This window comes from Westerdykella ornata (genome assembly GCF_010094085.1).
Source record: "Westerdykella ornata strain CBS 379.55 unplaced genomic scaffold EI97scaffold_5, whole genome shotgun sequence".
NCBI classification, from domain to species: domain Eukaryota; kingdom Fungi; phylum Ascomycota; class Dothideomycetes; order Pleosporales; family Sporormiaceae; genus Westerdykella; species Westerdykella ornata.
The window spans coordinates 776,380-799,124 of NW_022986855.1; the positions used below are offsets into that span (position 1 = coordinate 776,380).

General features: G+C 54.8%; 9 protein-coding genes across 9 annotated transcripts; 4 read left to right on the plus strand and 5 right to left on the minus strand.

The window, feature by feature from the left end:
* Positions 1 to 1,095: 1,095 nt before the first annotated feature.
* Positions 1,096 to 2,708, minus strand: EI97DRAFT_359814 (uncharacterized protein; the record flags this gene model as incomplete). The annotated part of the gene is made up of 3 exons (XM_033794942.1): positions 1,096 to 1,778; positions 1,828 to 2,589; positions 2,639 to 2,708. Coding segments are annotated over 3 exons (1,515 nt in total), but the record flags the coding sequence as incomplete, so codon positions are not given.
* On the minus strand, positions 2,507 to 3,345 carry EI97DRAFT_252078 (uncharacterized protein). The gene is made up of 2 exons (XM_033794154.1): positions 2,639 to 3,345; positions 2,507 to 2,587 (listed from the first exon to the last, which is right to left on the minus strand). The coding sequence occupies exon 1, from the start codon at positions 3,136 to 3,138 to the stop codon at positions 2,719 to 2,721; it is 420 nt and encodes a 139-aa protein (XP_033655932.1). The 5' UTR covers positions 3,139 to 3,345; the 3' UTR covers positions 2,507 to 2,587; positions 2,639 to 2,718.
* A 1,699-nt stretch (positions 3,346 to 5,044) lies between these two features.
* Positions 5,045 to 5,540, minus strand: EI97DRAFT_252147 (uncharacterized protein). The gene has a single exon (XM_033794155.1). It carries the CDS (start codon positions 5,340 to 5,342, stop codon positions 5,082 to 5,084), a length of 261 nt encoding a protein of 86 aa, XP_033655933.1. The 5' UTR covers positions 5,343 to 5,540; the 3' UTR covers positions 5,045 to 5,081.
* Positions 5,541 to 5,819: 279 nt separating this feature from the next.
* EI97DRAFT_372790 (uncharacterized protein) lies at positions 5,820 to 11,767 on the plus strand (the record flags this gene model as incomplete). Its single annotated transcript, XM_033795372.1, has 4 exons — positions 5,820 to 5,959; positions 6,014 to 6,157; positions 6,211 to 11,385; positions 11,437 to 11,767. 4 exons carry the CDS (start codon positions 5,820 to 5,822, stop codon positions 11,765 to 11,767), a joined length of 5,790 nt encoding a protein of 1,929 aa, XP_033655934.1.
* An 858-nt stretch (positions 11,768 to 12,625) lies between these two features.
* Positions 12,626 to 12,869, minus strand: EI97DRAFT_431623 (uncharacterized protein). Its single transcript, XM_033797984.1, has one exon. It carries the CDS (start codon positions 12,814 to 12,816, stop codon positions 12,655 to 12,657), a length of 162 nt encoding a protein of 53 aa, XP_033655935.1. The 5' UTR covers positions 12,817 to 12,869; the 3' UTR covers positions 12,626 to 12,654.
* A 2,270-nt stretch (positions 12,870 to 15,139) lies between these two features.
* Positions 15,140 to 16,414, plus strand: EI97DRAFT_372926 (uncharacterized protein; the record flags this gene model as incomplete). Its single annotated transcript, XM_033795380.1, has 1 exon — positions 15,140 to 16,414. A coding segment is annotated over one exon (1,275 nt), but the record flags the coding sequence as incomplete, so codon positions are not given.
* EI97DRAFT_252308 (uncharacterized protein) lies at positions 16,331 to 16,919 on the plus strand. Its single transcript, XM_033794159.1, has one exon. It carries the CDS (start codon positions 16,431 to 16,433, stop codon positions 16,779 to 16,781), a length of 351 nt encoding a protein of 116 aa, XP_033655937.1. The 5' UTR covers positions 16,331 to 16,430; the 3' UTR covers positions 16,782 to 16,919.
* EI97DRAFT_252238 (uncharacterized protein) lies at positions 16,636 to 17,382 on the plus strand. Its single transcript, XM_033794157.1, has one exon. The coding sequence runs from the start codon at positions 16,857 to 16,859 to the stop codon at positions 17,235 to 17,237; it is 381 nt and encodes a 126-aa protein (XP_033655938.1). The 5' UTR covers positions 16,636 to 16,856; the 3' UTR covers positions 17,238 to 17,382.
* A 782-nt stretch (positions 17,383 to 18,164) lies between these two features.
* EI97DRAFT_440873 (uncharacterized protein) lies at positions 18,165 to 22,570 on the minus strand (the record flags this gene model as incomplete). The annotated part of the gene is made up of 3 exons (XM_033799662.1): positions 18,165 to 21,715; positions 21,765 to 22,428; positions 22,490 to 22,570. The coding sequence occupies 3 exons, from the start codon at positions 22,568 to 22,570 to the stop codon at positions 18,165 to 18,167; spliced, it is 4,296 nt and encodes a 1,431-aa protein (XP_033655939.1).
* Between the last annotated feature and the right edge of the window lie 175 nt (positions 22,571 to 22,745).

The window sequence follows — 22,745 nt, forward strand, 5'->3', positions numbered from 1 at the left end:
TTTAGCACATCTACCTTCTTCAGAGCCCCATGCCAATTCTCCAAGACCGGCCCGACCGGGAGTTCGTATCCAACCAAGGAACTGATTTTTCTGGACCCATCAAGAGGCTCTTCATCCATCCATCATTCGGGCATTGCGGACAAAGTTGTGCAAGGATATACTTCATCAAAGGGAATTGGACATCTCTGGAATCTCAAGGCTCCGTCGGATCTGCTCAGTTCCAATCCGTAGATGTGACAATTTCCGGCATCGTTGGAAGAATGACATGGAGTGACGTTGAATCTTGGAAACCACAACTATCCGGCTTCTACCACAGTAGTGCTTGGGCTGTGGGTAGCGACCAATCATAATTCACTCGTACCTTGTGCAGACAACAGACAAGTTCACTAGCGTGAACTTCGATATATGGATATATATATACATATACCTACGTACGGCGTTAGTGTTTGCATCCACCCGTTCGCCTACACGATGATTCACACCAACGAAAAGATACCAAGCTCTCCAATACCGATGAGCCCTGAACGCATCAGTCACAAGCCATAATAAGGCACTTGGAAGTTCAATCTGCTCAATTACGAAACTCCTTCTTCACTCATAACATTTTGACGGATAGAGCAGGACTCAATACGGCGAAGAAAGCCTCCACATAAAGCAGGCGGCAAGGCTGTGGCCTAGTGAGCTGGTAAATATGCCGAGTGGTACTTCGCCCTCCTACAGCTGCTATTTCCGTTGGGCGCAGCAGAGTAACAGGCAGGGTGCTATCTAGTTGAGACAAAGATTCTATAGAGGAAAAGAATAGCAAATTGGCCCGAACTGCATTCGCACCTGAACGGACCGTCGTGTCAACGCCAAAGCACAAGGCAAACCCAAGCAGGCCGGGAATAGGTGCAAACCAATCACTCGGAGTTCCAACACCCATTAATTTAAAGAAGTGTGGCATGTAATACACAGTTGTGCCCAGGGCCAATCTCCTCGCATACTCTCCTAACCACTCACGCACCCAGAAACAAGCAATGAAAGTATGCAGATAATCGATATCTTCGCTAGGAAGCAGCCGCCTCCATATCCGCCCAATACCATATAAAACTAGAACAGGACGACTGCGGCACCAGACAAGACCGCCGCGCCTACATACAGCCCGAGACCAAACAGACCACTGCCGAACTGCGGCACAGACAGACCCGTAGCAGCAGACTTTTTGTTGCCAGCTGGGGCAGTGCCAGCGTTAGGGGCGGCGGTAAGAGTGCCAGTTCCCTGAGGACCGGCCTGGTCCAGGAGCTCCTTGCATCCCGTTGGAGTCTGGGAGGAAGCCTGCTTGGTCTGAGCCTTGCCCTGAAAGTCACAGCCGTTGGCGACCTTGGAGGCATAGGCGTTGAGGGCGAAGGAGAGCTGCTGCTTAGGGGTGCACATGCTGTAGGCGCCATAGGGGTCACCGCCGGTAACGTTCCTGTTGATGCCGTCGCAGTACTTGCCGTTGGAGTAGCCGCAGACGGTGCCGAAGAGGTCGCCGTAGTCTTCCTCGTCGAGCTTGTCGCTGACGACGCACGTGAGAGTGTTCATCATGCAGTCACAGGCCTGAGCGTTGGCCGCAGGAGGAAGGGGATCGGCAACGGCGGCCCAGTCCTTGCCGACGTTGGGGCACTTGGATGCAGCATTGGCAGGAGGGTTGTAATCATTCATGCTCACACCCTCAGGCTTGACCTTGGAGATCTGCTTCTGGAGGTTCTTGTAGTCGTCGTTGGGCTTGACCTCACCATTCTCAATGGAGACGAGGCCTTGGAGGTGTCAGCATGCGCAGGTAGCAAGCTTGCAGACTAGACTTACCGAATTCATTGGCTTCCTCAAAGTACATGTAGACAATACCGCCGGACCAGACACCGGTCATTTGTTTTCCGTAGAGAGCAGCGACCTCGGTGAAGAGACGTGGACGGGGAGTGTTGCAACCATACTCAGCAAAGAAGACGGGGACTCTGTAGTGCTCAAACTCCTTGGTACGCACATCGAAGCCGGATTTGGTGAAGGAAGAGTCACCGCACCACGAATAGATGTTGTAGCCCCAGAAGTCAATGGCATCGGAGGCATTGCCACAGTCAAAGTAGGCGGCGAGGTTCGTGCGGATCTCAGCGTCGTCGTTGGTAGCATAACCCACACCGATCTCGCGGTAGCCCTTGGACTTGATGTAGGCCTTGGTGTCTCGCACGGCAGCCTTCACAAAAGCGCTCGCCATGGTGTTGTTGGGTTGGTTGGAGACCTCGTTACCAGCGAAGAAACCGAGGACGTTGTCGTACTTGGCCAGGGAATCCACCACGCTGGTGTAGCGCTTGTACAGGTCCGTGTTCCATTGGGGCTCGTCGCGGTTGATGGACTCTCCCGGCTGCGACAGATCGGCAACGACATAGATACCGGCATCAGCGAGGGCGTTCATGCAGTCATCATGGTTCTTTGTGGGGTCGACGGCGTAGACGCGGATTGTGTTGGTCTGAAGCTTGACCAAATGCTCGATGTCGCGCTTACAGGTGGACGCGTCAGCAAGCGGATCGGTGTACTTGACGTTCTCTGTTTGGGTAGTATTGGAGTTGATATCCTCTGTTTCGGTCAGCCAGTGTCACTGGGCATTTGGGGTGGATTTACGCACGTTGGTAGGCGATGCCCTTCATGAAGAACTGGGTGCCATTGGTCTTGTAGAAGAACTTCTGCCCCTTGATGACGATGGGGTCAATGGCAGCACTCGCGCTGGCAAAGAGGGTGGCCGCGGCGGCGGCAACGGTGAAGCCTCTCATGGTACCGGCGGATGACTATCAATGGAGTACAAGAAATGCGGAGGAGGGGTGGAGGGGTGGGTGGGTGTTGGCGGAGCTTGGGTTGTCTGGGCAGTTGATGCGGTTTGGAAGGTCCGACTGCGAGCGGGGACGAGGAAGGAACACACACAAGTTGGGGTAAAGAGCGTGTCAGGCGATATGCCCAATAAGAGTCGAAACAGAACGAGTTTTGCAGCGAATGGAGTGAAGAAGGAAAAATAATATCGAGGGTGAAAGCGACGGTGGATGTCGGGAGATGGAGAGGAGCGCGGCCAAAGAGGAGATTCTTGGGGGGCGAAATGCCAAGTTTCAGGACCTCCTCAGGGGCTCGATCCATCTCGGGACCCCTGCCCTGCCTGCCATTATTGGCAACGGCCGCCGGTCGCCGAAGTTCCGACGGCGCGCTAGCTAAATAAAGACCAACCAGTCGCTGGTCGGAGCGATGGAGGAGGGAGAATCCTACAGACGCTGAGGTGAGGCCTTGGGTCGGTTGTTGGACCTGGAGGCCGAAGAAGCCGGATAATAATGCTGCAGACAGCTAAAGTACGCCGTGGACTTCTTTGGAGGCGTAACCTTTTCGCAGTAGATATGTAGGGCTGCGGCATTATTTGCAGACATGGCACAGTAACAGGACGTGTACGGAGTACCTAGAGAGTCGTGAAACCTGGGCTTGGTAACAAGGCGTCAGAAACATCATTGGTCGGGCTTGTCGACTTCATGCGTGACATGTGAGACACTGTAACGCAGTACACAGTAGATGGTCGTACAAGTACAAGTAGAAGTACCAAAATGGCGTGGTAATCGCGCGGAACATGTCAGACAATGTCTCCAGGGCTCTTTCCTTGATGGCCTCTGGAAAACCCGCCAGGGCTTCCAAGGTTCGAATCTCGAAAATCACGTGAGTGAATGTGGCGACAAACACGTGCGGCCGCACAGCCACTTGTGGCCAAGTCACTCCTGGCTCGTCCAGGAACCCGCGGGATATGTTGAACTAGGCGGAGCTCGTGCTATCGCGGAGACAGCCAACAACAGAAATACGATTGCATTCACACACACGGCCGAGTACGTACAGCATACTCCGTATCGCCGCACATGTTGCAGTCCATGTGCTCTACTTGTACTGACTTGTATTTCTTGAGACCTGACAGCTGCACCACCTCGAAGCCTCTCTGCTAGCGCGGTGCATCGAAGGATCGGTCAGAATTTGATGGGCATGTGGAACCTGGCGTTATCGTCCAAACCTCTTCCAGCGCTACGAAGCCAGGGACCTTGCCGCCTAAATTGCCAGGCCCATGGCCGTACGTCATCCTTGATTTCCATGAAAAGATTCTGCTTTCAAATCTCATCCGTCTGCGCCGTTCAGGGGAAGCAGCGGGCATTGATGTTGAGCATCTTTTGGTAGCTGTTGCGGTTCGCCACCGAATCACGGGTGCGGCTCAGCCAGCGCTGCGAGTATACAGTAGTGTACTTGTAGGTACCGGTACTTCCGTACTCCGTAGTCGACGGTGTCTCCGCAGCTGGCCTGTCTGCCACAAGGCCGTTTTTGGACCGGGATGACCAACGGGAGTGGGCGCAGCGCCACCGCCATCGCCAACATGGTCCCCTTATCGCCGGAAGAAAGGCGATCGCGCAGCCGCGCATCGTGGGCGCAGAAAAGTTGGCATCCAATCTGGGTGCATGTGGGCTGCCAGAATCTTGGTTTGATCGTCCCGGTCGCTTTCGCCACAGGCCATCTGGCTTGCAAGAGCGAGGCCAACAACCCGAACAGAGGCAGAGAAACTGTGCTCGGATGGGCAGGACGAGAGGGAAGAACCTTGCGAGGCCGCTGCTGCTGTGCTGCTCCACCGACGAGCGGGGTCGGCGAAGTACCGTACAGTGCAAAACGTGTTGAGGGCTTTGCCATTTTTGATACCTGTTCCAGTTTTGTCAGAGGTTCACCTTGAACATACACTGTAAAATTGCATCCATGGCAAGAAATGATAACGTGCTTTTTGGACAATTGCCGTTGTTCCTGGAAGGGAACCGAGAGACAGTAACTTGTCAGTACGTCATCGGCCTGCTAACTAGAAGCGCCTCTGAACTCCTCTGAGCATCTCTTTCTGCCAACGCCAGCCGGCATGTTCCCGGGAACGACCACCGTCGTGCCAACTCTGTGCCTTTTTCCAGGCCAGCCTGCCTTGCTTTGCCCCGTCGGCGTGTGGGTTCAAGGCTCAGAGTGAGATTTGGCTGGGTTGCAGGAGGAGCCTTGGAGCCCACCCTTCTGCGGCAGCCAATAAGCGCCTATCGCTGGCGCTTGGCAGCGTCCGCCGCATCTGCCCCTTTAATTCTGCCCCTGCCACATTCTTCAACGAAACCCTTCCGCTCCCAGCGCTGGATACTTCTTCTCCTTCCCAGCCCCCATTCACTCGTGCTTCCTCCCTCCCTCCCTCGTTTGCTCCCTCCCTTCGCCTTCGTTCGACACTTTTCGCTCGTTCCTTCGCACTCACCACCCGCACACCCCGGAATCGGTGCACCCCAAGGCAGGAGCCGCGCGTTACTCATTGCACCACCGCAATCGCCGTCCGTTCCTCGTTCACCAGTTTCCCCACCTCCACGTACGCTCGCTCCCTAATAACAACGCCATCTTCCATTTGCAGTTTGTGCAAGTTTCGGTCGAGAAGGGCTGTGCTGTGCTTCACCACGCTGTCGCGGCCAGCTGATTGGTTCCGCCCACTAAGCCTCTCCCACGCGGATCCTACCAACAACAAACCACCACCACAGCAACCACACATTTACTCCATCGCCAAACCGAAACATCCAACCTACCCGCACTACTCGCTGCAACAAAGCGACTCCATCCTTCCGCCTCCATTTACGACGCCTGTGCCCGTCTGATCGCCCATTGCTCCTCATGCTGGTTGTTTGAGGTACCCTCTCCCCGCCTAGTCCTGCGCCTTCCGGCGTTTCAGGCCCCATTTCGGTACACGTTGTTGACACCCCACCTGCAGTCCTTCCCTCCCTCCCCCACAACTCCTCATCATGTCCGCACATCCTCAGGGAGGTCATTACGACGACGGCTACGGCCACCAAGGCCAGGACGCCTATTATCAAGACGATCAACAATACGGCCACTACCACGACCATAATAATCAACAGGGCGACAATTACTATGATGACTCGTGCGTACCCCATCCAGCTATCGAGACGCGCAAATCGTACTGACGAGCCTGTAGCGCTTACTACAATGACAATCGGGGCCAGTATCAGGACGCTTACTATGATGATCGTGGCCAACAGGGCTACCAAGACGACTATTACAGCGATCAATATTATGACCAGAACGGGGCCCAAGGCGGCTATAGCCAAGGCGGCTACGGGTCTGTCTCACCTACAGTACTGCTTGACGCCTGACGTCGGCTAACCTTTGCAGGTCGAGGCCTCGCAGGAATGATTCGGAAGAAGACTCCGAAAATTTCAGCGATTTCACGATGCAGTCCGATATTGGTCGCGCCGCTGAGATGGACTACTACCGAAGTGATGAGAGGTACAATAGTTACGGTGACGGTATGAACCGCGGATACCGGCCCCCTTCGTCCCAGGTATCTTATGGCGGGAACCGATCATCGGGTGCATCTACCCCCATCTACGGAATGGACTATGCCAATCCGCTTCCCGCCGGTCAGAGGTCCAAGGAGCCCTATCCTGCCTGGACTTCGGAACAGCAGATCCCGTGCACCAAGGAGGAGATTGAGGATATATTCCTGGATTTGACTGCCAAGTTCGGTTTCCAGCGAGACAGCATGCGCAACATGTACGACCATCTAATGACTCTTTTGGATTCGCGCGCGTCTCGCATGTCGCCCAATCAGGCTCTCCTGTCCCTTCACGCCGACTACATTGGCGGCGAGAATGCAAATTACCGCCGCTGGTACTTTGCCGCCCATCTCGATCTTGATGATGCGGTTGGTTTCGCCAACATGAAGCTGGGAAAGGCCAACAGAAGGACCAAGAAAGCGCGAAAGGCCGCCAAGAAGAAGGCTGGAGAGAACCCCGAGAATGAGGCCGAGACCCTGGACGCATATGAAGGGGACAACAGCCTCGAGGCTGCAGAATACCGTTGGAAGACGCGGATGAACCGCATGTCGCAGCTCGACCGTGTCCGTCAAATCGCCCTTTACCTGCTTTGCTGGGGTGAAGCGAATCAGGTCCGATTTATGCCAGAGTGTCTCTGCTTCATCTTCAAGTGCGCCGACGATTACTTGAACTCCCTGGACCCTAACCAACCCATGCAACCTGTCCCGGAGTTTACGTATCTGAACGACATCATTACGCCACTCTATCAATTCTGTCGCGACCAGGGTTATGAGATTCAAAACGGCAAATACGTTCGTCGTGAACGGGACCACGCCGACATCATTGGCTACGACGACATCAACCAACTCTTCTGGTATCCAGAGGGCATTGAGCGAATCGTCATGGAGGACAAGTCCCGCCTCGTGGATCTGAAACCTCATGAGCGGTATCATAAGCTCAAGGATGTGGTATGGAAAAAGGTCTTCTTCAAAACGTACTATGAACGCCGCTCGTGGTTCCACATGCTCGTCAACTTCAACCGTATCTGGGTCATCCACGTCTCCACCTTCTGGTTCTACACCGCTTACAACTCGCAACCCATCTATACCAAGAACTACCAGCAGCAGCTCGACAATCGACCGCCCAAAGCCGCGACACTCTCGGCCGTCGCCTTGGGTGGGAGCATTGCCTCATTGATCATGGTGTTAGCCACACTTGCGGAATGGGCCTACGTTCCTCGTAAGTGGGCGGGAGCGCAGCACTTGACCAAGCGTTTACTCTTCCTCCTTGCTGTACTCGCCGTCAACGCCGCTCCCAGCGTTTACATCTTTGGCTTGGACAAACAGACTGGTAAAATCCCTGACATTTTGGGCATTGTCCAATTCATAATCGCCCTGATCACCGTGGTATTCTTCTCCGTCATGCCGCTTGGAGGTCTCTTCGGCAGCTATCTGACCCGCAACTCGCGACGGTATGTTGCCAGCCAAACCTTCACAGCCAGTTATCCTCGTCTCCACGGCAACGACATGTGGATGTCCTATGGTCTATGGGTCTGTGTCTTCGTCGCGAAGATGGTTGAATCCTACTACTTCCTGGCTCTTTCGATGAAGGACCCGACCCGTATTCTCTCGCACATGAAGAAACCTGATTGCCTGGGAGATGCCCTCCTCAAGAATTACCTTTGCCAGTATCAGCCGAAGATTCTGCTGGGCCTAATGTTCTTCACCGATCTCATCCTCTTCTTTTTGGACACGTACCTGTGGTACATCATCTTCAACATGTTGTTCTCGGTTGCACGGTCGTTCTACCTGGGTGTCTCCATCTGGACCCCTTGGAGGAATATCTTTTCGCGCTTGCCGAAGCGTATCTACTCCAAGGTGCTTGCGACAACCGACATGGAGATCAAGTACAAGCCAAAAGTCCTCATCTCTCAAATCTGGAACGCCATTGTCATCTCCATGTACCGCGAACACCTTCTCGCCATCGATCATGTTCAGAAGCTCCTGTATCACCAGGTTCCATCCGAGCAGGAGGGTAAGCGGACTCTCCGAGCGCCCACGTTCTTCGTCTCTCAGGAGGACCATTCCTTCAAAACGGAATTCTTCCCGGCCCAAAGTGAAGCGGAACGTCGTATCTCTTTCTTCGCTCAGTCTCTTTCCACGCCGATTCCGGAGCCTCTGCCGGTGGACAACATGCCAACCTTCACTGTCCTGATTCCCCATTATAGTGAGAAGATTCTGTTGTCGCTCAGGGAGATCATTCGTGAGGACGAGCCCTACTCGCGCGTGACATTGCTCGAGTATCTCAAGCAGTTGCATCCGCATGAATGGGATTGCTTTGTTAAGGACACTAAGATCCTGGCTGACGAAACGTCCCAATTCAATGGCGACTACGAGAAATCCGAAAAGGACACGGCCAAGAGCAAGATCGACGATCTCCCCTTCTACTGCATTGGCTTCAAGTCTGCCGCGCCGGAGTACACGCTTCGCACCCGTATCTGGGCTTCCCTTCGCTCGCAGACTCTGTACCGCACCATCTCGGGCTTCATGAACTACAGCCGCGCCATCAAGCTTCTCTACCGTGTGGAGAACCCTGAAGTGGTGCAAATGTTTGGCGGCAATTCGGACAAGCTCGAACGCGAATTGGAGCGTATGGCTAGGCGCAAGTACAAGATCTGTGTCTCCATGCAGCGTTACGCCAAGTTCACGAAGGAGGAACGTGAAAACACGGAGTTCTTGCTACGTGCTTATCCCGACCTTCAAATTGCCTATCTGGACGAGGAGCCGCCCGAGAACGAAGGCGATGAACCCCGTATCTATTCCGCTCTCATCGATGGTCACTCCGATCTCATGGAGAACGGTATGCGCAAACCCAAATTCAGGGTGCAGCTCTCTGGTAATCCTATCCTCGGCGACGGCAAGTCCGATAACCAGAACCATAGCATCATCTTCTACCGTGGCGAATACATCCAGCTCATTGATGCCAACCAGGACAACTATCTGGAGGAGTGTTTGAAGATCCGCAGTGTACTCGCTGAATTTGAAGAATTGACAACGGACAACGTCTCCCCTTACACCCCTGGTATCGAGGTCCCGAAATTCAATCCCGTGGCAATTCTCGGTGCGCGCGAGTATATCTTCTCCGAGAATATTGGTATCCTCGGCGACGTTGCTGCTGGAAAGGAACAGACGTTTGGTACCATGTTTGCCCGTACTCTTGCTCAGATCGGTGGAAAACTCCATTACGGCCATCCCGATTTCCTTAATGGCATCTTCATGACCACACGTGGCGGGGTCTCCAAAGCACAGAAGGGTCTGCATCTGAACGAAGACATCTACGCTGGAATGACCGCGCTGCTGCGAGGTGGCCGGATTAAGCATTGTGAGTACTATCAATGCGGCAAGGGTCGTGATCTTGGTTTCGGCTCCGTCTTGAACTTCACCACCAAGATTGGTACGGGTATGGGCGAGCAAATGCTCTCTCGTGAGTACTATTACCTTGGTACCCAGCTCCCCTTGGACCGCTTCCTGTCGTTCTACTATGCTCATCCGGGTTTCCACCTCAACAACTTGTTCATCATGTTGTCGGTGCAGTCCTTCATGTTTGTGCTCATCAATTTGGGAGCACTGAAACACGAGAGCATCATCTGCCGATTCAACAAAGATACCCCAATCACTGATCCTCAGTGGCCGAACGGTTGCGCGAACTTGGTCCCGGTCTTTGATTGGGTCGCCCGTTGCATCATGTCAATCTTCATTGTCTTCTTCATCTCCTTCATACCGCTGATCGTACAGGAGTTGACCGAACGCGGCGTCTGGCGTGCCGCAACCCGTCTTGCTAAACACTTCGGGTCTCTCTCTCCGTTTTTCGAGGTCTTCGTCTGCCAGATCTATGCCAATGCGCTCCACACAGATCTGTCCTTCGGTGGCGCTCGTTATATCGGTACCGGTCGTGGGTTCGCTACCGCCCGCATCCCCTTCGGCATCCTCTACTCGCGGTTCGCCGGCCCATCAATCTACCTGGGTGCCCGATCGCTCATGATGCTGCTCTTTGCCACGTGCACCGTCTGGGGTGCCTGGTTGATCTACTTCTGGGCGTCCCTGTTGGCTCTCTGCGTGTGCCCGTTCCTGTTCAATCCTCACCAGTTCTCATGGGACGATTTCTTCATTGATTATCGCGAGTATCTTCGCTGGTTGTCGCGTGGCAACACGCGCTCCCACAGCGCGTCCTGGATTGGATACTGTCGGCTGTCCCGCACGCGCATCACCGGATACAAGCGCAAGGCTCTCGGAGACCCCTCGTCCAAGTTGTCTGGAGATGTTCCTCGAGCACATATTGGTAACATCGTATTCAGCGAGATCATCGGTCCGCTCGTGCTCGTTGCCATCACGCTTATCCCATACCTGTTCATCAATGCTCAGACAGGTGTCCAGAAAAGCCAATTCCCAGAACTGGACAAGGAGGGTGCCCCCAGCCGGGACCATCTCAACCCGACCAACTCCTTGATTCGAGTCGCACTCGTTGCATTCGGGCCCATCGCCGTCAACGCTGGTGTCCTCCTCGGTCTCTTCGCCATGGCTTGTTGTATGGGTCCTCTCCTGAGCATGTGCTGCAAGAAATTCGGTGCTGTCTTGGCTGCCATCGCTCATGCCGTTGCTGTCATCATGCTGCTTGCTTTCTTCGAAGTGATGATGTTCTTGGAAGGCTTCAATTTCGTCAGGGCGCTCTCCGGCATGATTGCCGTTGTTGCCCTTCAGCGGTTCTTCTTCAAGCTCATCATTTCGCTGGCTCTTACAAGAGAATTCAAGGCCGACACGTCCAACATAGCATGGTGGACCGGCAAGTGGTACACGATGGGTTGGCATACGGTCTCTCAGCCCGGCCGCGAGTTCCTTTGCAAGATCACCGAGCTTGGCATGTTTGCGGCCGATTTTATCTTGGGACACTTTATCCTGTTCATTATGCTGCCGTTCCTCTTGGTCCCTTATATGGACAAGTTCCACTCGGTCGCGCTCTTCTGGCTCCGCCCAAGGTATGTTGCTCCAGTCTCTTTGAGCCGAGCTGTGCGCTAATACTGTTACAGTCGTCAAATCAGGCCCCCGATTTATTCTTTGAAGCAGACCAAGCTGCGAAGGCGGCGAGTGATCCGCTATTCGATCCTCTACTTTGTCCTCCTCGTCGTCTTCGTTGCCCTGATCGTCGGCCCTGTCGTGGCGGGCAAATACCTCAAGCTCAACATGAGCATTCCCATGGACCTCCTGCAACCCGTCGGTCTCAACAACAACGACACCACGGCGGAGGTCACTGGTACCTGTGTCCTTGGCGCGTGTCCTGGTCCAGGGGGCGGTGGAGACACTGAAAGCGAGCAGAATGCGGAAAGGCTTCGTCGCCTTGCTCGCTTTGTGGCATTTTAGGGACATTTTGGAGAAGATTGAGCGTTTTTGTACATCGTGTTGGTGCAAGCCATGGTGGATGGCGATGGAGCGTAGCCAGTGCGCACGAGCGAAATACGGAGGGCCTTTTAAGCTTTAATGAGTGTAATTTTATCATAGGCCATTATTCTCAAAGGTAACCCTTCAGTCTGCATTGCGAGGTACTGAAAGGGTGTGGTGTTTTTTTGCATTTTTTCTGGGTTCTGAGGTGGGGAGGAACGATAGCCATATGGTCCGGGAGACCTGTCATCATCAACACAATAGAAGACGAATCATAACATTTTTCCCTTTACACACAGACTCTGTATCTGTTCCTCTTCATTCGGGCGTTCTCTTCTCTCCGTCTGTTCCTGTTCATTCGTCGTTCTCTTCTCTCCGTCTGTTCCTGTTCATTCGTCGTTCTCTTCTCCTCAACACGAGTGAGGGCATCGGACCAGCCCACATGGATTGCAGCACCAGAGGTGTCTTGGAGCTTCCTCCTTTTGCATCTTGGAAGCGAGTCAAGTATCTATGAATGTAACAGTTTGAGTAGAAAAGGAATTGGATGGGACAAGACCCTTAGTTTCAATCATCTATCTAATTATGAACCTGGCGGGGAGGGAAAGATGAAAGGTGGTGTACCATTCGGAAGGTGTCAATTGTCGTGCTGCATCATCCATTCCCGGAGTACACTACAGCGTGCTTGTTACCATAGGCGTGCATACCCGCCTCGACTTGTTGTACTGGGAGCTGTTCGCCGCTAATCTAGAATGTGTGGATGCGCATGCCTGTACTACTTACTACTCGAAGGAGGAGGACTTAGCTTCTGTTCAAGACCTGCAGGATGCTAAGGGAGTGTGTGTGGAAGTAGTGCAGGCGGAGAGGTTGGTCTAGTCGAAGATGGCAGTTAAAGATGCTAGGGGAGGTGTAGATGGTGTAGCTAACTGAATGTAATAGCTGCCTAAGGACGGCCCGTTGGTGCTCCTTAATAAGTAGCCTACGAGGAGGGCGAGCATAGCGTTGTAAACGGAAACGGCATCACTGCCAGCCATGATGTTGGACTTGAAACGATTCCGGGCTCTTTTCACTTTGAGCTCCGCTGCAAATGCACGTGGATTATCAAAGGGGATGCAGATGGAGTCGCAGATTTAAAGACCCCTTCCAACTGTTTTTTTTCATGCGACAAGAGTTAGACTAGCATTGGACCATGCGACGTGCAGCGGCTCTCGGCGCTCAAAGGACCAGACGTGTAGAGACAGAGTCCACTCGATAGGATAGCGAGACTGTCGTGGTACGCGGGGAGTCGGGGCGATGGTGTTGTGGCTGGGAGTAGAGGTGAGGTGTTGCAGAGACGGGAGCGATGCATGAATGAGGCTAGCCCGAGATGGGAACCAACAGCCTGGTGGCGAGATGGATGCCCATGCACAGGCGCAAAGCTCCCCTTGAGCCAAACACACGACGCCCGCCAGCAGACGTGTGGGATTACCTTGGGTCGCATGTCGTTTGAAATGTGCATGTCCGAGAGCCCAGAATGTGAGACTTTTTTGGGCCTTGGAGTCGAGTAGCCTTGGAGATGTACTTCCAGAGAAGGCTTCTAAAAATACCATCCGAGATGTGGTGAAATGGGGACACGTGGACTGGTCCCCCCGCGCCTGGACATGCAAAATTGAAGTTTCAACAGAGCCGGGATATCAGAGTTGCATGGACGACCCTCCCAAGGATAATAATTTACTCGGACAGTTGGAGCGTCCTATTTGCTGTGTATATGCTCCACTCGACTCTCACCACTTGGAAAAGTTTGTTGGGCTCGTAGCGCCCGCAGTTCCTCGGCATTGAGTTTCGCACAGCTGGAGCCAGACCATACGAGCATCCATCTACAAGGAGACTATCCACTACAGTATCTAAATTCCCGGGTGCAAGCCGAGTAGAAGACGGGAGGCGAGACCGTTGGGTACACAGTAGAGTACATATGCAAGCTGCATGGTCAGCAGCAAAATGACCCAGGTGCAGATTGGCCGTTCGCATTCTCGTCTTTTCCCCACATCCCAGTTCAAGCAGTCGACCCAAGTCGAGAATTCTCCCGCATTCACCCGCAAATTCTTTCTGGTCATGAGCAGACCTCATAAAATAAAATCGAGGAACATGACAGACAAAAGGCCGAGGAACTGATGGGTTGCCGGGTCGATGCTAGGCTGTAAATAAATTAATTGAAGGTCAGAACCTGTGGAGACGTTGAGTTGTTCTGGAAGGTTGTCACGTGGACGCACAGGGCGCTCTGCTGTGTGTGAGCTGGCAGGGCTGCTTTGGAGACTCGGCACGGTGCAGATTCGGTTGGGTTGGGTGCAGGGGGTCCGGGTGTTTTCCAGGGAAGGGAAAGGGGGATATTATCGTGAAGGTGTTCGTGTGTTATCTGTGGCGCTTGAACAAAGAGTTGATGTCAGAGCCCCAGAGAAGGGAGAAGAGAGAGGGAAGAGAGGGATGAAGAGAGCAATGACGCTGAAGGCGGGCCAAATCGTGAGATGGGCAGAGAGACCAACAGGAGCTGTGCGTCATTGGATACGGATGGGGGAACTGAGGCTGCTGTTCGATGGGCTCGAGTGAATGGGCCCCAGCCAATCACGGCGCGAGCAATTCACCGCTCTTGTCCGCGGCGGACGCTAGTCCCCATCGGCTTCATCGTCGTAAATCGCATGCACCTTGGCATTCCAGCTGCCGGCTCCGTACTCGACTTTGGGGGAACCCGAATCTCCCGCCGCTTCGCTGTGCATCCATAATCCACCAACTGCCGCCCAAAGGGAATTTCTTCACTCTCGCTTTATAATCCTCCGTCGCCCGCCAGTCTTCTGGTACATACCGGTACCCTAACCTGCTGCCTTCGCCTGGTCCGATATACTCCGTACTGTGACGCCTCTCTCCGCTCTTTGTCGCGTGAGTTTGCCTCCCAGGAACAGACTACCGCCTTCTCCACCTCCATACACACAGTACCCACCACTCCTCAACCCAAACTACTCACTTATCGAGCGGTGCCTCTTCCGCCAACCATATCGCTTCCTCTGCTCATAAACGCGAGCGCCTCCCCGCCCCAAATCATCTCCCGCGCCCTCCTCCGACATCACACGGCTCTCCCAACTCAGTCAGCTGAGCCACCCACCACACCACCCCTCTCATCCGCCAACAAACCCCAACCCACGTCCCAAGACACCCATCATGAGTGTCTAACCGCGACAGACGGAGGAGGAAAAAATGGATTTCACGGTGAGCCCCCCCATGCGCCTCTCCCGTCTCCCCCAAACGCGACTAGCGATGGCCACGCCTTCCCATCCTCCCTTTCACATGCGCGCCATGTGCCGATGAGAGAGACTGACGCCCATACAGATCTCCCTAGCCCACTTCTGTGAGCTCCACGGCCCTACGTCCATCATCTGCACCCAGGCCACCACTTCGCCCTGCTCCACGTGCAACCCATGCGTCACCCCGCCTTCGGAAGAAGCTCCCATCTCCTCCCTCCCTTACAACAACTCCGTCTACGATCATCCCGCCCTGAGTCTCCCCGGACGCCTCGCGTCGCCCTTCGACACGCCGCCTACGAGCCCGCGCTCTCCCTCACACAACCCATACTTTCCCACTCTCTCCTCCGATCGCGCCAGCTCCGCCAGCAGGAGGCCGAGCAGCACCTTGGACGCCGACCCCGACGTCTGCGAGAACTGCTCCATCGTCATCCCCAAGAAATACAGCGACAAGCTAACCACCAGCGCACCCGCCAGTCCTTCCAAGGACCGTCGTGGCGCAAAGATTCCCAACCCCGTCCTGCGCACCGTGCAGAAGTTTCCCGTTCGCGGTTGTCCTGCAGACACTTTCGGCGGCTCCCCTGACTACTCCGATGTCTCGGACAATGAACAATCGCGCTCCTTCGACAGCTCCCAATCCTACCCTGATTCCATTCCCGGGTCTCCCGTCTTCGCTGCCAGTGGCATGCACACGCATACCTTGAACTACATCTCCACCAGCCAACCGCAATCGCCGGCCCTCTACTCCCTCCTCAGACGCATCTGCATCCGCGCCCTCTCGTGCGAGGCCCTTCCAGGCGGTCGATCAGCCGGACCGATGATGTTCGGTGACCCCGTCGCAGGCTACACCATCGCATACATCTTCCGACTGCAGGATCCGAGGTCCCGCGGCGCCAAGAGGACATATGCCTTGCTCGCTATGACGGGAACGCATTGGAGAGCGAGTAGAGTCATGGTCAAGGTTACCGAGCTGTTTGAGATCATTGCCAACCGTATCGTCAAGTTGGCCGAGGACGTCCTGGCAAAGGAAAAAGAGGCGGCCCCTTCGTCGTTGAATCTTTCCAGTCTCCCCTCCGTAACCAGCTCCATGTCCACGTCGGCTGGGTCCACTTCTCCGCAGAAGAGTAGATTCCCGCCGTCCATGACCAGCTCTCCCGCCACTGCAACGACCCGCAGCATCACCCCCGTCTCCTCCTTCCTGTCCGCGAAGAAGGTCGACCCCGACGGTTATCCGCGCCTCAGCCGCGATGTTATGCGCCCCAAGACGCTGGTCGAGATTGTCGGCAACGAGAACTTCTTCGTCGAGCTGCACGGCTGGTTTTGCAGGCTGTTGCAGTGTCTGATCAAGGAGTTTGGGTGTTGAAGGGGTTCGTTCAGAAATGTATAATTATTGGGGTTTGCGTTCGAGCGTCTTCTCTCTCGTCAGCGCCAACTTCTCATCGTTTCCATTCTCTTCCGGGCCGGCGATTCCATTTCTTCTCTTTCACTTCGAGCGTGTATACCTTAGCCAGTTTTTTTCCCCTTCTCCTCCTTCTCTAGTTACGGCCATTGTCGTTTCTTCTTGTCTTTTTCATTTCGCCTCTTCTCTCCTTGCCACTCTCGCTCCTGCTGATCCGATCCGCTACCTTGCATGGACAAGAGTGTCTGGGCCGAGGCGAGCGCTTCGTAGCATCGCGGAGGAGATGGGAGCGATGGAGATGAGTGATGGCGTCCTTCAACAGCGAGTGTGACTTATATACCCAGGAATGTGTGAGCGAGCGAGCGCGAACTAGCGGGAATGGATGAGTAGTGAGTGACCGATTGCGATGGTAATGAGTCGAGATGATACCCGATGCCTTTTTTCTTCTTCTCCTCTTTTCTTTCCACTTTTTCGTTTTGCATTTGGTTTTTTCTCGTTTGGTCACTTTTTAGGCAGGAGGATGGCGTTGGCGTCCAGGGTGAATGGATGGGGGCAACGAGATAGAAGGGTATACATGGTTTTGACCCCCTCGGTTCGGGTAATGGTGTTTTGGTTTGGACGGATGGTGGTGAGGGAGGATGCAGATATGGGTGAAGCTGGGATGTACACCGTGATCGGTGGTGGAGATGAGGAAGTAAACCGGAGAGGAGTGGACTTTGCGAGACGATGGATGAGGTGTTATAGGGTATACACAATGTATGATGGTATTGTTCCCACCTGCACCTGAGTTCTGTTGTTGTTTCCCAGTCCGAGAAAAGTGGACCTGTTGAGTCGTGGTTGTGCGTTATTGGTGCACGCTTGCATGAGGGTGTCAGGTCCGGTCCTGCGTCGAAGTAATCCGTCTGAGTGGATAGGAATCTTCCTGGTGTGGTGGAGAAAGAGGAGAGAGAGGAGAGACAGTAGAGATAGCAAGAGAAGGAGGAGGGAGAGGTAGTTGATAGGGAGAGTATACAAGGAGAGGATCGAGGGAGGCATGAAGGCCATCAAGGTACTCACTCCTTCTTCCCAGGGTTTTTCATGGTTGTTGCCCTTCCACTTTCGATGTATGCGGATGACTCAGCCTCGGGAGACGAGCCATCTGCAGTACCATGCGGTTCGTTCGCTGCTGTACATCTCCTAAGAATACAGGAAGGACACAACGATGCTGCAGACCTGTTCGTGAGTGCGGCCCCGAGACTGGAGAGGAAAGTGGAGGTTGGTTGGAGGGTGGGGGAGTCATGAGGGTCCACGGGTGTATATAAATGACGGGAGTGACACTAGTACGGGTCCAACCAAGCACGCAATACCTGCACTCGCTCACGTCCGACTCATCCGCGGATCCATGGAGTCACCTGAAACGAAGAGTCCATGTAATAAGAGTAAGATAGGAAGTGGATTAGGAAGGTACATTCCAAAAGTGTTGTTTCCCATCTCCAACTTGTACAGTGCAAGTCAAGAATCGAGATGGAGAAGCAAGATTGGCCTGTACAAAGTATGATAATGATAAATCGCTATTCCAAGCGCTACAATCCCTCCATTTCCAAACCTCCATCTAGTCATACAAAATCATTACCTGCCCAATCGCTTTCCCGGCTTCCCTCCACTTCATCATTTTGAGTACTCGAACCCAGCATAAAACACACAATCTCGCCCAAAACCCATCATGCTATTCCCTCTACGCCCCCCTCTCCCCAACCCTCACAACCCTCACCCCCCTTTTCCTTACCGCCTCGCCCAACAATCCCCCAACCTCCCTCCTCCTCCGCCTAGCCTCCACCAACCTCTCCACCCCCCCCTCCTCCATCTCCCTCGCCAACCTCCTCAGCCCCCGCACCATCGCCTCGTCCTCTCCTTCGACTCCACCGCCCGACGGACTCCCCTCGGGCGTGTAGTACAGCCCGTATCCGCCACGGGGGGTATCCTGCTCCGCCGGCTCCGGCGTGCGCTGCATCCTTCTCTCCAGCTCCGCAATACTCATCCTATCCCTCCTCCTCGACGTCGACCTCAAAGGCGTGCCTGCAGCGGGACTTCCCGTCCGCAGCGCCAGCGACCTCGACGAGCCCGGCCTCGAGGGCGTCCGGGGCGCCCCATTCTCCAACTTCGCGACGCCATTCTCCCTCGCCTCGCCACCGGCAAGCAAATTCAATCGCCGCATCTCCGCCTCCAGGACCACAATCTCGCTCCCCTTCTTCTCCGTCATGGCGATCAAGCGCCCAATCGTGCGCTTCACCGCCTCCACGGTGGGTACCTTGCGCTTCCTGCCCCGCTCAGCGTCGAGGGCCGAGAGTTTGGACTTGGTGACGAACGCCGCCTCCTCCGCCTTCCCTAACAGGCTCAACAACCGCGCATATTCCTTGCGGAGAAGCGTCTGCTGTTCCGCCAGTTCCTTTGGCAAGGCCGCCTTGCGATGACTCTCCACGCGCTCAGGGTCGCGGCGATTGATGATTTGGCGGCGGATGTCGTTGAGTTTCGTTGTGATCTTGGCGTATTCCCTCAGCAACCTCGCCAACTGGCTCAGCTTGTCCACGATATCCTGCACGCGGCCTGCATCGAGTTCCGCTTCCAATTGATCCTGCAAGGCCTTGAGATCCGCGATTTGTGCGAGCGTCCAGTTTTCGAACCACTCGCTGTCCTGCCCGTTGGCGAGCGCTTCTTCAAGGTCCTCTCGCGAAACCGGTCGTCGCTCCGAGTGAAATGCCGTAAAAGCCTTCAATGCACGGGCATTCAGGCCAATGGTATCAATCATACTATTCATGTCCCTATACATGATTTCGATCTGCGCCGCTGTCCCCGTCTTCGTCACCGTCCCCGTGTAATCCTGATGTGCCAGGAATTCTGCCAACTGCGCAGACGGTTCTGGCTCCGTTGCTAGTTCCCTGCGAATACGCTCGTCCTCGTCGTCGGAGAGGTCGGACAGTTCGGGTTGCGGGGTTGGCAGTTTGGGTGGTTGGTGCTGTTGCAGGGATGCGGAGAGGGAGCCTGGGCCAGGGAAGGGGGAGGAGCGTCGAGCGGTAGCTAGGGCGGATGTGGAGGCTGAGCGGACTGGACTTGGGGAGCGCAGGTTCTCAGTTCGGCGATTCGAGGGAGGGGGGAAGACGGGTTTGGATATGCCGGCTGGGGCGGGGGTTTGGAAGAGGGAAGCATTGGGTCTGGGTGCCTGACCGAAGAGTAGGGGAGGGGCGGGAGAGGTAGTTGCCGAGGGGAGGGCGGGAGGTGTAGGTGCTGCAGGGCGGATTTGAGGAGATGCAGTGGCGCTTTCTTGGAAAGTGAATGCTGCCTTTGGACGGGTTGGTCGAACCTCCGCTTCCTCTTCTTCCTCCTCTTCTCCTTCCTCCTCTTCTCCTTCTTCTTCGGCCTCTTCCACTGAAAACTCTCCCTCGGACTCCTCCAAGGGCTCCGACGGCACTTCCGACTCTGGAGCCTCGACCTTGACGGGTGGGCTTCCTGCGAGTGGGGGTAGCTCCTCGTCTGCTTTCTTAGGTGGCTTCCAAGTCACGAAGTCCGGCGGGAGAGGCGCTTCTTCGGCCACGGGAGATTCTTCTTCAGGCTCGAGAGCTTTTACAGGCTCCGGAGGCTCCTTCGCAGGTGTTTGGCCAAAAAGGTTCGAGAACTTGTTTCTAGGCGGCGAGGCGGGTGTCGTGGATATACGCCGTTGATTTGGCTCATCCCCATCCTTCTTAACAGGCGTTTCGGGAGCCTTCGTAGACGGTCCGCCGAGAGCCGCTGCAAAGCCTCCGCCAAACAGCGAATCTCCAGAAGGAGCAGTAGGCTTGGGCAGATCCTCTTTAGAGGTCCCATCACCTTTGAATGTAGACCCAAGCTTGAATTCTCCGGTGAGACCGAAGAGGCTTTTGGCCTGCTGCGCAGGTGCCTGCGGAGTAGGAGTGGCTTCATCCCTCTGCCTGTTCTGAGCGTCGTCGGACGAACCGAATGAGGAAGTAGTTCCTCCAAAGATGGAGGATCCTTTCTGAGCCGGTGTGTTAGCCCACGAAGGCAAGGTGGATCCATCCCCGAAGCTGGACCCAACGGAGAGGGTAGAGCCAAAGCTCTTAGTGGCGCCGCTGGGCTCCTTGGACAATGCCGGCTTTCCAAAAGGCGCTGAAAACGCCGATTTTTGTGCACCTAGGCCGACGAAAGGGGATGCCCCAGCTGCACCTAAGGCGCTACCGTTGCTGGCTGCGCCGAATTTAGCAAAACCTGAGGGTTCTGTTCCTTTAGCTGCAAAAGGGTTGGCTAGAGCACTGGGGGATGCCTGTGAAGCAGAAGCCCAAGCGGAGGGCTGCTTTCCGAGAGCACCAGCTGCGCCAAAAGCAGAACCCCCTGGCATACTGGCGGCTCCAAAAGCAGGCTGTGCGGGTTTCCCAAATGCTGATCCGAGTTGCGATGGTGAACCAAACGCTGATGGCGAGGGCTGGGCAAATACAGATCCAGGTTGCGAGGGTTTGCCAAAAATTGACCCGGATTGCGAAGGTGAACTAAGCCCAGGTTTTGAAGGTGTGCCGAAGCTGGGAACGCTAGGCGTCCCAAAAGAAGGCTTGTTGAAGGAAAAGCCGGAAGTTGTCTGAGGTTGTGCCGGAGTAGGAGTAGCGGCCGGTCCGGCGGGCTGTCCTGGAGAGGCAGCGACAAGTCCGGGATAAACCTCTCCAGATCGAATAGACTTGTCGTATACGATCCACCATGCGCAAAGGTTACCTTCATGATTCAACACCAAGAAGGCTGGGAGTGGGCCTGGTGAGTACGGGTATTCATCATCCGCTGGTATAGGCTTCTCGACTTTGTCCTTGCTGGAAAGGTCCACGGCCTCGCCGATGGTAACAGTATCCTCATCGCCTGCTGCCATCTTCGGTAGTTCCGCTCGTCGATTATCAAGTACATTAGTAACAGCAAATTCATGGATGGCCTTTTGATCAGTGGATAGGGCTTCGCTCGTGTTCGTGATCAGTTTGATCCCCTCGGAATGAGAGGCGGCGAGAATAAGCATGTCAGTCATGTGAGGTTTCCAATTTCTTAGGCGATTGATGGAGTAGCGATTTGGGGGTTTGCGTTCAGGGCCGAAACCCTTGAAGAATATTTCCACAGGCGCCTTGTGGAACTTGAAAGTTGTCCGTCCTTTGTCACATCGGACAATATGGTAGTAGGCATCCCCGGGCTCCTCGTCGTCCATACCAGGTTTGGGTGCATGGATAATGAAGAACTCTTCGTTTCCGAGCCAGTAGACGGCCGAAGCTGGATCTGTCAGTAGATGCCATGTATGTTCAAGATGCTAATGACTCACCAAAATAATTGTCCTCCACATTTGGGGGACGTGGTACAACGGCTAGGACCTGTCCGTCCGTCTTGTACTGTATAGCAGAGCCATCTTCCAACCCAACCACCAGAGCTTTACCCAGGTTGCTCCATCCAACACATGTTACATTCGTCTGATGTAGCGTCTCCAACTGTCCTTTTGACAGGTCCGCGACAACCAGTCGGCCGGAGTCAAGCACCACAGCGAACAAGTGAGCGAGCTGGGGATTGGGATTTGGAACAAGTGCCCGTACAGACACCTGTTCTGTAGCCAACTGGAGGGCAGGGCCCTTGATGTTCAAAACACTCTCCACATTGTAAGCCGCCAATCCTCCGCCACTCTCCGCAGTTACGACCAGGAGGTTTTCGTCGCTCGAGAAGGCAACATGGCGGAGTTTGGGCGTAGAGAGCGTGACGTCGGGCGTATAAGCTGAAACAACATGCGAGTGATCTGCTTCGAGTGCGGTAAATGCGCGTCGCGCAGCTTCCGTGGAGGTTATGACAAGAGTGTCTGGTCCACCAGCAGCGATGAGACCGCGCCTAGATGCGACGGAGAGTAAGGAAGCGGAGGAGGGAGGCAGGTCTTCCACAGGCCATGGGTTTGGAAGAAGCTTCACTTTCTTGTCACCTCCAATAGCTTTAAATCCAAGCCACTGCATGGGTTCGTTAGCTCTGAGGCACTAGGGAGTGTTTGTTCGTTCAGGAATTACATACTTCTGTGTCAATCTCCTCTAGCTCAGCGCCCACATTCACAGCGGGTGCATTTGCTGCGCCCTGGTTCATGGAGAAGGCCATGACGGCCAGCAGAGAGTATTGTGAGCAAGTTGCGCGTGTCGGTGTCCTAGGATCTATGGGGCTGGCGCGGTTGTCGGTGGTCCTTGGACGCGGCGGAGGTGTTGATGGCTTCAAGAAGGAGCGTGTGAGCCTAGGCGGGCGTTGACGAGAAAGGGAGAACCTCAAGGAAGCAAAA

Bases quoted from the DNA above. Each gene is read 5' to 3' on its own strand.
- EI97DRAFT_252078 (XM_033794154.1), bottom strand. From the start codon at position 3,138: ATGGATCGAGCCCCTGAGGAGGTCCTGAAACTTGGCATTTCGCCCCCC.
- EI97DRAFT_252147 (XM_033794155.1), bottom strand. From the start codon at position 5,342: ATGAGTAACGCGCGGCTCCTGCCTTGGGGTGCACCGATTCCGGGGTGT.
- EI97DRAFT_431623 (XM_033797984.1), bottom strand. From the start codon at position 12,816: ATGGCTGGCAGTGATGCCGTTTCCGTTTACAACGCTATGCTCGCCCTC.
- EI97DRAFT_252308 (XM_033794159.1), top strand. From the start codon at position 16,431: ATGTATAATTATTGGGGTTTGCGTTCGAGCGTCTTCTCTCTCGTCAGC.
- EI97DRAFT_252238 (XM_033794157.1), top strand. From the start codon at position 16,857: ATGGTAATGAGTCGAGATGATACCCGATGCCTTTTTTCTTCTTCTCCT.